The sequence below is a fragment of the Schistocerca nitens genome, chromosome 8 (assembly GCF_023898315.1).
Source record: "Schistocerca nitens isolate TAMUIC-IGC-003100 chromosome 8, iqSchNite1.1, whole genome shotgun sequence".
In the NCBI taxonomy this organism is placed as follows: Eukaryota; Metazoa; Arthropoda; class Insecta; order Orthoptera; family Acrididae; genus Schistocerca; species Schistocerca nitens.
The window spans coordinates 442876607-442889542 of NC_064621.1; the positions used below are offsets into that span (position 1 = coordinate 442876607).

General features: G+C 35.6%; 1 protein-coding gene across 1 annotated transcript in view; it reads right to left on the reverse strand.

The window, feature by feature from the left end:
• Positions 1–912: 912 nt before the first annotated feature.
• The window catches only part of LOC126199119 (sphingomyelin phosphodiesterase 3-like), a 59859-nt gene continuing 47835 nt past the window's right edge, over positions 913–12936 (reverse strand). Inside the window, exon 5 of the mRNA XM_049935875.1 lies at positions 913–1452. Coding sequence (XP_049791832.1) covers positions 1219–1452 — 234 coding nt within the window. The 3' untranslated portion in view covers positions 913–1218. The remainder of the gene's footprint in view (positions 1453–12936) is intronic.

Sequence of the window (12936 nt, forward strand, 5' to 3'; positions counted from 1 at the left end):
GTATAGGAATGAAACTTGGACAATAAACAGATGAGGCAAGAAGAGAATAGAAGCTCTAGAATGGCACAATTTGACCAAAAGAACTGGTTGGCTGATAGGAAACGTCCTGAGGCATCAAGGAATCATCAACTTGGCAATGGAGGGAAGTATGAGAATGGTAAAAGCTGTATAGCAAGACCAAGGTTCAAATGCAGTGATCAGGTATAAATGAATGTAGACAGCAATAGTTATGAAGAGACTTGTAATTGATAGTTGCAGCAAACCAGTCTTCAGATTTAAGACCACAACAATGACAAATTATAGAATTGTCAAAGCTGTGAAAGTTTGTTGCTACTCCAGTTCTTAAAACAAATGCAGGACACCAGCAATCTTAAATGTTTGAACAAGCAATTTTTTTTTGTTTTGTTTTTCAGATCAAATATTTATATGTACTGCAATTTTTTAGAAGTTATGTTGAAGTGATGTGCTAAGCACTCGTGTAAAAAAATTATTTTAAATGTTTTAATACAGCAATAATACATTATTATTTTAAAAATATTTATCAATAATATATTTTTTTTAGTATCGTAGGCATCTGTGGCTCATTAAAAATCCTGGTTGCAAAACTGTGTCCACTTTTCTTCCAAGTGTTTACTAAAGTACACATGCTGTAATGCCACCAATATTCCCAAACTTAAATTTCTTGCAATAAATAACTTAACATCTGTATAAAACTGGGCTTCGTTAAGATCAGGTATTCAAAATAATTATTTTTATGCTAAATAGGATGATGGCATAACTTTTTTCAAGTTTATCAGAGCAGTGGCAATGACTGTTTTCCTCAATGAAAGAGCTCATGTATGCTCCACACACACACTATTTTCAAAACATTGTTTAATTTCTTCTCTCAGAAATTACATAATAATATGGATACATTAAGATCACAATAACACAGTGGGATGCTACTTCACTGCAACAAAAAAGTATTTACAAATGCCAACACATTATGCACATTCTATAAAAAACATAGAGGAGTATACTGAATCAAGCGCACAGCACTAGTGGAGAAAAAACTGAGAAACATGAGTGATAAAAATTAAACTTGTGTTGGTCATCTATACTAAAACAAAAAAGGTCTGTGTGTGTTGTATAAACTTCATCACAATATTTGTAAATATTAATAAAAAAATATGAGACATGATTTTTTTTTTAAACTGTGGATGATCAGTGTACAGGACATTACAATGTTTTAGTTTCCATACAATGCTTGTTTGTTAGTGTCATATATATTGGTAAATGATCTGTTAGATTTGTAAGAGCTGTTGAAAAACAGTAACCCACTGGTACTGATCCAGAGATTGTTTTGTTGAACAAAATTCTGTCTATTCGTCGCATGCCGCCCCAAGGAACCGGACGGATTAAACCATCTTTGTCAGGATTAGCAACTGCCATTCTTAAATGATGACCATGTACCTAAAAAACAATATCAGTTTACGAATTTTATAATATTTAGGTGCAAGTCATATTATGAGCATCGCTGCAAAGTTAGGAGATAGATATTTACAAAATTAACACAGAGGTCATCACATGAATTTGTATCGTAATTATTTTACAGCACAATGCACAGATTAAGTTACACAACAATTTTATTATGCAGCAATAAAAATACTTTGCCTTGATGTGAGAACCAATTTGACAGAAACAGAATCCCTTCAAGCAAAAAAAAGTAGAAATCCTCTCAAGCTCCACATCCAAGCTTCTCAACCTCAACATCCAAACTTCCAGACTGTTCTCAACCTATCTTTAAAAAACTTAACCCCTGGAAGATTTCCAGTCCTCTCAAAAGGTCGAATCTCCAGTTCCCAATCCAGTTTGAACTGTTCTGGGCTTATAATCAAGGATTTGCTCCCTTGAGTAGGTACTTTCAGTGGAAGCAGTTCTTTGTTACATCCCATTGACTACAGTCAGGTCAGAGCACATGCTGAACCTTCAGTTTCTCAGCAAACTTTCAGAAAATAAGGTAGCATGAAAACTAAGAGCCTCAAAAAGCCTAGGAATTCTAGAAAATTACAAGCTATGTTCAACACAGGATACCTTTCAATTGCTTGCCCAAGGGCTGGCCCACATGTAAGGGCTTGGTGCCTGACTTGCTCCAGTAAACATTTCATCCAGGTAAAAGTACTGATTCATAAGCTGTCCCCTTGGGCTCCCAACGATAAATTCAATTTGGTTTGTGAGTCCACTGGTAGAAGCGGCAAATTATGGGAAATAAGTAGGACAAGAAAGGAAAGGGAACGTCCTCCATTAAGGAAAAAATAACAGAAAGATGACTTCTTTACATAAGTGACAATGAATGAAAAAACACAACTCCCCCATTTGCATCCTCACATAGCCACAGTTTGCAAATCTATGATCAAAATCGTAGTGTTCAGTGAAATACTGATAATAGTGAGTGCACATTCAATTTTATACTGAGTAAATTATGCTGTCAAATCTGTGGGAATTTCTTGCTATTATGGTTCTTAAATGAGTTGATGAGAGACAAATTTCTCAAGTTTTCAGATGAATGCTTTCGATACTTGTTTTGCAAATCAAACTGCCTTTTCCTGCTGCTAGTTATTTTATTTAATCCATACGCGTTTCGCCTTCTACTGTTTTAAGGCATCATCAGTGGGATCTATAATGATACAGTTTTGTTAGTTATAGATTATCAAACAGTTCACTTCGCGATTTTTTGTCAACTGTCTGATAATCTATAACTAACAAAACTGTATCATTATAGATTCCAATGATGATGTCTTAAAACAGTAGAAGGCGAAACGTGTATGGATTAAATAAAACAACTAGCAGCAGGAAAATGCAGTTTGATTTGCAAAACAAGTATTTACATGCTTGCTGCGGCGGATGGCCACACAAACAAACTGGTGAATGCTTTCAAAATGATATATTTCTCTGAATTTCAAGGCATGCTAAAGAAATATACTAAGCACTAATGTAAACAAGACCATCAATAAGAAAACAAAGGTTGTTTTGAAGGGAACTAGCTGAGGTATAACAAAATTCCACGTTATGTAGGGCCCCACTTGTCAGGATACTCAGCAATAAAGAGCCCTTGCTGAAAACTGCCACTAAGATGAAAACAAAGAGAGAGAGAGAGAGAGAGAGAGAGAGAGAGAGGTGGGGGGGGGGGGGGGGGCAGTTTGGCACTAAAGCCATGACATCCACTTCCACAATGCATCTCATAATTTCTTTGAACTTTTTTTGACTTTCATCGATTGAAAGTGATTTCTGTAAAGAAGCGTATTATTAATCTTTTTTTTAAACCCACCATAATAGAGTAACATTCGCTTCACAGTATGTTCCTCACAATAGCAAATATTTAAAAGCCATTACAGGGTGTCTACAGATTTTTAGAGCAGCAAATTCATGACTTTTTCATTACCTCTCAAAAATATGCATAGTACAATGACAGAAACAGTTTTTTTATGAACCCAAAAGCTGGCTGAAATGAAAGCTGAATGTAATTATTCTTGTATCACTTAAATTGTTTTCAGCATGAACAATGTAACTGCATATGACCTTCAGTAGACCAGCCATCAGATACTATAAAAACATTATAAACTTTCATGTACAATGGGGTTCGAATATTTTCAGATATATGTATGATGACATCAATTAAAATACAAACTGATTTAACACAGTAATATAGTGGAAACTTACAATTTTCCTTAAGACAACAGAATGCTAGTATCACTGATTTTTAAGTTTCAACTAAAGCGTCTTTGTTAATAGAAAAACCTCTTTCTACTGCAGCATTTCCGTTAAACATGCATAACAGCTTCTGCACAGATCTGATTACGTAATGGTTCACAGTCTGTAACAAACTCATCAGAAAGTGATCAAGTTTATCCTCATTTGGACTGAATTATTTCAGTTGGTTTTCAGAGTATTCACACAACTGTAAGTACTCTCTCGATTACGTCAGGTGTTGATTGAGTCTTAAGGTTTTTGACACAATGCAATTGTCAATCAAGCATTTCTCAAACTGTAGCTCTGCTTAACTTCAGGTGATAAACATGAACCACCTTTGCCTTTCTTTAATTTCAAAGGACTCTTCTCAGCAATTTTTAGAAACAGACCTGTGCGTTTATTTCTGACAATAAGGACAAATTTTACCATGTAGTACTTGCTAGCAAAAGTGGCATCAAATCCAATATCTACATGATGAATTGTTTCATGAATACATGCTTTGATAATATCAACAGTAAGTAATTTGCTACAATTTGTCACCATTTCCATAACAGTTTTCTTTATGAACTGAGAGGTAATGCTACATATTAAATGCCGTACATTAAACTGAATAAATTTTTGCACAAAAAGGGGAAGAGAGAGTCATCTGACTGATACTTTGTCAACAACTCCCGAAGTTCAATTGATAATGATAGAAGAAACTCAAGTTTTATGTGGTGTCACTGCCAGACACCACACTTGCTAGGTGGTAGCTTAAATCGGCCGCGGTCCATTAGTACATGTCGGACCCGCGTGTCGCCAGTGTGTGATCGCAGACCGAGCGCCACCACACGGCAGGTCTCGAGAGACGTACGAGAACTCGCCCCAGTTGTACGACGACGTTGCTAGCGACTATACTGACGAAGCCTTTGCTCTCATTTGCCGAGAGACAGAATAGCCTTCAGCTAAGTCCATGTCTACGACCTAGCAAGGCGCCATTAGCCTTAGATAGCTTGTATCTAAAGAGTCTCACTTGTATCGCCACAATCTTCAAATGTCTCATCAAGAACGATGTATACAAAGGAAGGATTAAAAGTTAAGTAGTCCAGAAGCTACGTACTTTTCTTTATAGCATTCATTAAGTCTCCTGTTTCAGACCTCACTCCATCCTTCGTGAGTTAGCGCATGCATCTTGGCCGCCTCTTTCAATTAGTGTTCGTAGTGTTGGCAAGTCTGCCGACACTACAGTTTACACGAAGGAATCTGTCTTGTAAGTGACGTTTAATTTTTTCATAGTTTCTACTTTCAGGTGGTCTTTCTTATACCTCAGTAACACACTTCTTCAAATGCGAAATAAGTTCAAGTGCTCTCTTTGTGGCTTCAGTATTTCCAACCCATCTTACAGAACAAAATTTGAGAGGAATCTTGGAAAACCCAGTGATATTTGAGAAGGTTGCCCTCCTGGAAGCAAAGTCCTTCATAAAGTACTAGATCACCCTACGAAATTCATGAACATTCCAACCACTTTCATTACAAGAGATTTCAAAGCTCCATTCATTACATGAAGCAAGTATGTGCCACAATGAAATATTTGTGGTTGATTATCTCCTTCACTGATTGTAAATGCTTGCAAATCATGCGACATCTGCAAGCTCACATTTGGCCCACGCATTGAAATTTGTATTATATACTTAGATGACAAATTCAAAACATTCAGACCTTCCTGGAAACTTTGCCTTAAACCAGAAGATGTGGAAGAATTCAAAAACACATATCTTAAATATCTTGTAGATACAGACTGATTTTGTTCTTCCCAAAAACTAATCACCAAATTCATCTGTCCCTTTTGGACAACTGTGTTTAAACCCTTGTCATATGACACACAAAAGAATCCAACTTCCCTAACTTTGTTAGCTAGGAGGTTCTGGAAATGAGGGCCAAGTTCATAAGTAATTATAAATGACAACTTATCCTTGTGTAATTGGATTTTTTTCACAATCATGCTGTCAGGAAACATAATTTGAAATATGTCTGTTGTGTTTCCAGAACTTATTCCTGCAGAATAAGGCATGGCTTTATCCATGCCCCATATAATTTCAGATTTTACTGTCTTACCAGTGACTAAAAATTTTTTCAATGAGGTTGTTTTGGAACACTCTTCATCTGAAGTTCTAGAGGTTGTAGCAGGAGCAAGTGATTGTAATTCATTACCGCCATTCAGATTCTGTTCAGAAGGAACTTGTGACTACGCTGGCACTGCTTTTACTACAGTAAAAGGCAACTTGTTTTGCTGCCTTACGACTAATGAATGAACCAATGCTGAATGTCTCTTTCCTCTGTCATGTGTTTTTACACACGACATGCCACTGACACTAATGTCGAAGTCACATTTGCACCAGTTAAAGTTATTACTTTCTACTGTTTGAAGCCAAATTTTCCAGTCTTTTGAGTCATCATGTTGTAGCCACTGAAACTGCACTTCCTAGGCGCCTTGAAAAATTTAGGAATCTACTACTTCAGTGTCAGTACCTACGACTAAAATGAAGGGCATTAGCAACAGGTTTCTAAAAGAATTTATTCAAAGAAGCATGTTAATTATACTGCATGTAGATCATCAGTGTGAGATTAGGGGAGAGGATTGGGAACTGAGATTCAACTTTCACCACTTAAACATGGAACAATGAACACAACCACAAATTCAGTTGTAAACCTTTCCCCGGAATAAATAAATATGATTGTCTTCACTTTGCATCCTTAGCGGATGCCTAACTTAAGAAAGAGATTTCATACTTCTGTGACTTTTTGTCTTCTAGCTAAGGTGGTCTCTCTCAAGCCCCCTTCACATTGACACAATTGCTCGCAAACACAAGCAAATGCACATTCATGTGAACACTGCACAAGGATTCACTAGTGTGCACCTCCAAACAGGCATTTACACTGGATCAAACAGAAGATAACAACACAAGATAACTGTACTTGGTGGTTTTCATACTTATTCATCAGTATGACGAAAATATGCTGTTTTCGTGATACATGGACACACAAAACAAATAACAGAATAAGCAGATGCCAGACAGATTCATATTTTTAATTTTAATTAGCATGATAGATGGATACCTTTAGTTGTTTATGAAGCTTTCTCCTTTCCTGGCTGATGGAGGCATGTAACCAATTGTACACTTGAGTGCATCGGCAATTTTCTACCAGTTTTTCAGTGTAACCTTTTGGCACAGACACTGTTTAGCAAACGGCCAGAACAGTGTGTACTTTTTACAACAGTGAAAGTTTTCATAGTTAATTATGCGTTTCAAATACATTACATACACATGCATACTTATTCTGTTTTATTTAATTTCCTTGTATGTGGTTATTCAAACACTATTAACATTCTTCTGACAAAAGCGGTATTGCCATCATTGTTGACTTTGATATTTTCCATGAGGTTGGGCTATTACCAAATAGAGATGAGTAGATAGATTTTAGTTATGAGGATACTAAAGTAGATCCATAAATTTTCAAAACAGTATAGATGGAAAATAAAACAGAGCATTTTATAATTGCGTGACCAGTTTTATTTCTCTAATATACTAGTTCTGAAAATTCTACTGAAGGCCCTACGTTTAAATGAAATTGTTTGCTTGATGGCAGGTGTTGGTCTTCCAAGCACTTTAATTTACATTTGTTCATCTAACGTCTAACAGGAAAATGCTTATGAAGCAAACCACTTACAGGAATCATTTCACTCACAGTAAATTATTATTATTCTTTCTTTTCTCAGATGTTATGTCTGGTCAAAAATGGAAAGTGACGCGGACCTTGATCAAGCGTGACTTCCTTTTAACTGTACGGTGTATGTTACATTGCATTTAGGAACTTTCGGGTAATTGAACATGTATCAATAATTACAGATTTCTGTAGTTGTATATATAAGTTTGGATGTAGCTGTATTGCGTTGATGTACTGGTGGATATTGTGTGGTATGACTCCTGTAGTTGATAGTATAATTGGTATAATGTCAACTTTATCCTGATGCCACATGTCCTTGACTTCCTCAGCCAGTTGGATATATTTTTCAATTTTTTCTCCTGTTTTCTTTTGTATATTTGTTGTATTGGGTATGGATATTTCGATTAGTTGTGTTAATTTCTTCTTTTTATTGGTGAGTATGATGTCAGGTTTGTTATGTGGTGGTGTTTTATCTGTTATAATGGTTCTGTTCCAGTATAATTTGTATTCATCATTCTCCAGTACATTTTGTGGTGCATACTTGTATGTGGGAACATGTTGTTTTATAAGTTTATGTTGTAAGGCAAGCTGTTGATGTATTATTTTTGCTACATTGTCATGTCTTTTGGGGTATTCTGTATTTGCTAGTATTGTACATCCGCTTGTGATGTGATCTACTGTTTCTATTTGTTGTTTGCAAAGTCTGCATTTATCTGTTGTGGTATTGGGATCTTTAATAATATGCTTGCTGTAATATCTGGTGTTTATTGTTTGATCCTGTATTGCAATCATGAATCCTTCCGTCTCACTGTATATATTGCCTTTTCTTAGCCATGTGTTGTATGCGTCTTGATCGATGTGTGGCTGTGTTAGATGATTCGGGTGCTTGCCATGTAGTGTTTTCTTTTTCCAATTTACTTTCTTCATATCTCTTGATGTTATGTGATCTAAAGGGTTGTAGAAGTGGTTATGAAATTGCAGTGGTGTAGCCGATGTATTTATATGAGTGATTGCTTTGTGTATTTTGCTAGTTTCTGCTCATTCTATAAAGAATTTTCTTAAATTGTCTACCTGTCCATAATGTAGGTTTTTTATGTCGATAAATCCCATTCCTCCTTCCTTTCTGCTTAATGTGAATCTTTCTGTTGCTGAATGTATGTGATGTATTCTATATTTGTGGCATTGTGATCGTGTAAGTGTATTGAGTGCTTCTAGGTCTGTGTTACTCCATTTCACTACACCAAATGAGTAGGTCAATATTGGTATAGCATAAGTATTTATAGCTTTTGTCTTGTTTCTTGCTGTCAATTCTGTTTTCAGTCTTTTTGTTAGTCTTAGACTATATTTTTCTTTTAGTTCTTCTTTAATATTTGTATTATCTATTCCTATTTTTTGTCTGTATCCTAGATATTTATAGGCATCTGTTTGTTCCATCGCTTCTATGCAGTCGCTGTGGTTATCCAATATGTAATCTTTTTGCTTAGTGTGTTTTCCCTTGACTATGCTATTTTTCTTACATTTGTCTGTTCCAAAAGCCATATTTATATCATTGCTGAATACTTCTGTTATCTTTAGTAACTGGTTGAGTTGTTGATTTGTTGCTGCCAGAAGTTTTAGATCATCCATGTATAGCAAATGTGTGATTTTTTGTGGGTATGTTCCAGTAATTTTTTATCCATAATTTGTATTATTGAGCATGTTGGATAGTGGGTTCTGAGCAAGGCAGAACCAGAAAGGACTTAATGAGTCTCCTTGGTATATTCCACACTTAATCTGTATTGGCTGTGATGTGATATTATTTGAATTTGTTTGGATATTAAGTGTGGTTTTCCAATTTTTCATTACTATGTTTAGAAACTGTATCAATTTAGGATCTACTTTGTATATTTCCAATATTTCTAGTAACCATGAGTGGGGTACACTATCAAAAGCTTTTTGGTAACCAATGTAAGCGTAGTGTAGCGACCTTTGTTTGGTTTTAGCTTGATATGTCACCTCTGCATCTATTATCAGTTGCTCTTTACATCCTCGTGCTCCTTTGCAACAGTCTTTTTGTTCTTCATTTATAATTTTGTTCTGTGTTGTATGTGTCATTAATTTCTGTGTAATGACTGAAGTTAATATTTTGTATATTGTTGGTAGGCATATTATGGGGCGATATTTAGCTGGGTTTGCTGTGTCTGCTTGATCTTTAGGTTTCAGATAAGTTATTCCATGTGGAAGTGTATCAGGGAATGTGTATGGGTCTGCAATGTAACTGTTAGATAATTTAGTCAGATGTGAATGTGTTGAGGTGAACTTCTTTAGCCAGAAATTTGCTATTTTATCTTTTCCAGGGGCTTTCCTATTGTGAGTAGAATTAATTGCTTGGGTGACTTCATGTTGCAAAATTATCACTTCAGGCATTTGTGGTATCATCTTGTATGTGTCTGTTTCTGCTTGTATCCACCATGCATGCCTGTTATGTTGTACCGGGTATGACCATATGTTGCTCTACAAGTGTTCCATGTCTGTTATGTTTGGTGGATTGTCTATTTTAATGTGTGTGTTATCTATTGTCCGGTAAAATTTCTTTTGGTTTGTGTTGAATGTTTGGTTTTGTTTCCTTCTATTTTCTCTTTTTTTGTATCTTCTAAGTCGTTTGGCCAATGCTTGTAATTTCTGCTTCTTTTCATCTAATTGCTCTATCACTTCTTGTTGTAAGATTTTACCTAACATTTTTCGTTTTTTTTTTTCTGACATTTCATTTCTTATAAATTGTGTTAGCTGTCCGATGTCTTTTCTCACTTTTTCTATTCCGATCTGTAACCTGTGTTGCCATGCTGGTTTTGTGGGTTTCTTCTGTGTGTTGGTTTGTTCTGATCTCTGCCTAGTGTGTATATTTAGTGTAGTGAGTGCTCCTATATAAACCAGTAGTTGTAACTCTTCCATAGTTGTATTTTCATTTATTTTGTTGTGTATGATTGTGTTGATAGTTGTTATTGTTGTTTCGACTTGTAGGTTATTTGGTGGTCTATGCAAGAATGGTCTAATGTCTGTATTTGTGTCTTTGTATTCTATACATGTTAGCTGAAATTTTTCTTCTATATCTAACATGTGTGTCACTTCGTGTTTTATTTGTGCTTGTTCTGGTGGCTGTCTTAAGATGTCGTTTTCCTCTGATTGTTTAATTGATGTGTGGTGTTCTTTGTTTGTTTGCTCTGGAATGTTTGAGTCCATTACTGTATTTTCTTCTTCTTCTGATTGCAAATTATTTTGTTCCAGTATTTGTTGTACTTGTTGTTTGATGTTTTCTAATTCTGACTGGGGTATCCTGTTATTTTTTATTATTACACGGATCTGATCAGCTAGTCGTTGTTCTGTTAAAAATTTTAATTCTGGGTATCTGGTAATAAATGTTGTGTATACTTGTGATATGTATCCAGTTGTGTTGGTTCCTAAGTTTGTTGCTTGGTAATAACAGAACATGAGGTGTCGGTTAACTTCATCTGACCATCTCATCCTCTGTCTTTGTTTTCCTTCTAGGGTGGTTGCAGGAAGCATATCCTGCAAAACACCTCTATTTGGATTTAAATCATTTTCCAGTTGGCTAGCAGTGTCGTTACCATTGTGGACGGGCATAGGGTTCAAGCGTCGTCCCCGACCATGACAGCACTTGTCCGAGGCTTCATTAGTTCTGTCCTGAACCAACTAATCACACTAAAAGGGGGGTTAGCCCTCTTAGCGGTTTGTTCTTTTAGTTGCCTTTTACAACTGGCAGAACATACCGGAGGCCTATTCTTTATTATTACTATTATTATTCTTTACTTTCTCAGACGTTAAGTCTGGTTAAAAATTAAAAGTGATGCGGACCTTGATCAGGCGTCACTTCCTTTTAACTGTATGGTATGTGTTATATTGCATTTAGGAACTTTCGGGTAATTGAACATGTATCAATAATTACGGATTTCTGTAGTTGTATATATATGGTTGGATGTAGCTGTATTGCATTGATGTACTGGTGGATATTGTGTGGTATGACTCCTGTAGTTGATAGTATAATTGGTATGATGTCAACTTTATCCTGATGCCACATGTCTTTGACTTCCTCGGCCAGTTGGATGTATTTTTCAATTTTTTCTCCTGTTTTCTTTTGTATATTTGTTGTATTGGGTATGGATATTTCGATTAGTTGTGTTAATTTCTTCTTTTTATTGGTGAGTATGATGTCAGGTTTGTTATGTGGCGTTGTTTTATCTGTTATGATGGTTCTGTTCCAGTATAATTTGTATTCATCATTCTCCAGTACATTTTGTGGTGCATACTTGTATGTAGGAACTTGTTGTTTTAAAAGTTTATGTTGTAAGGCAAGCTGTTGATGTATTATTTTTGCGACATTGTCATGTCTTCTGGGGTATTCTGTATTTGCTAGTATTGTACATCCGCTTGTGATGTGATCTACTGTTTCTATTTGTTGTTTACAAAGTCTGCATTTATCTGTTGTGGTATTGGGATCTTTAATAATATGCTTGCTGTAATACCTGGTGTTTATTGTTTGATCCTGTATTGCAATCATGAATCCTTCTGTCTCACTGTATATATTGCCTTTTCTTAGCCATGTGTTGTATGTGTCTTGATCGATGTGTGGCTGTGTTAGATGATACGGGTGCTTGCCATGAAGTGTTTTCTTTTTCCAATTTACTTTCTTCGTATCTGTTGATGTTATGTGGTCTAAAGGGTTGTAGAGGTGGTTATGAAATTGTAGTGGTGTAGCCGATGTATTTATATGAGTGATTGCTTTGTGTATTTTGCTAGTTTCTGCTCGTTCTATAAAGAATTTTCTTAAATTGTCTACCTGTCCATAATGTAGGTTTTTTATATCGATAAATCCCCTTCCTCCTTCCTTTCTGCTTAATGTGAATCTTTCTGTTGCTGAATGTATGTGATGTATTCTATATTTATGGCATTGTGATCGTGTAAGTGTATTGAGTGCTTCTAGGTCTGTGTTACTCCATTTCACTACCCCAAATGAGTAGGTCAATATTGGTATGGCATAAGTATTTATAGCTTTGGTCTTGTTTCTTGCTGTCAATTCTGTTTTCAGTATTTTTGTTAGTCTTTGTCTATATTTTTCTTTTAGTTCTTCTTTAATATTTGTATTATCTATTCCTATTTTTTGTCTGGATCCTAGATATTTATAGGCATCCGTTTTTTCCATCGCTTCTATGCAGTCGCTGTGGTTATCCAATATGTAATCTTCTTGTTTAGTGTGTTTTCCCTTGACTATGCTATTTTTCTTACATTTGTCTGTTCCAAAAGCCATACTTATATCATTGCTGAATACTTCTGTTATCTTTAGTAATTGGTTGAGTTGTTGATTTGTTGCTGCCAGTAGTTTTAGATCATCCATGTATAGCAAATGTGTGATTTTGTGTGGGTATGTTCCAGTAATATTGTATCCATAATTTGTATTATTTAGCATGTTGGATAGTGGGTTCAGAGCAAGGCAGAACCAGAAAGGAC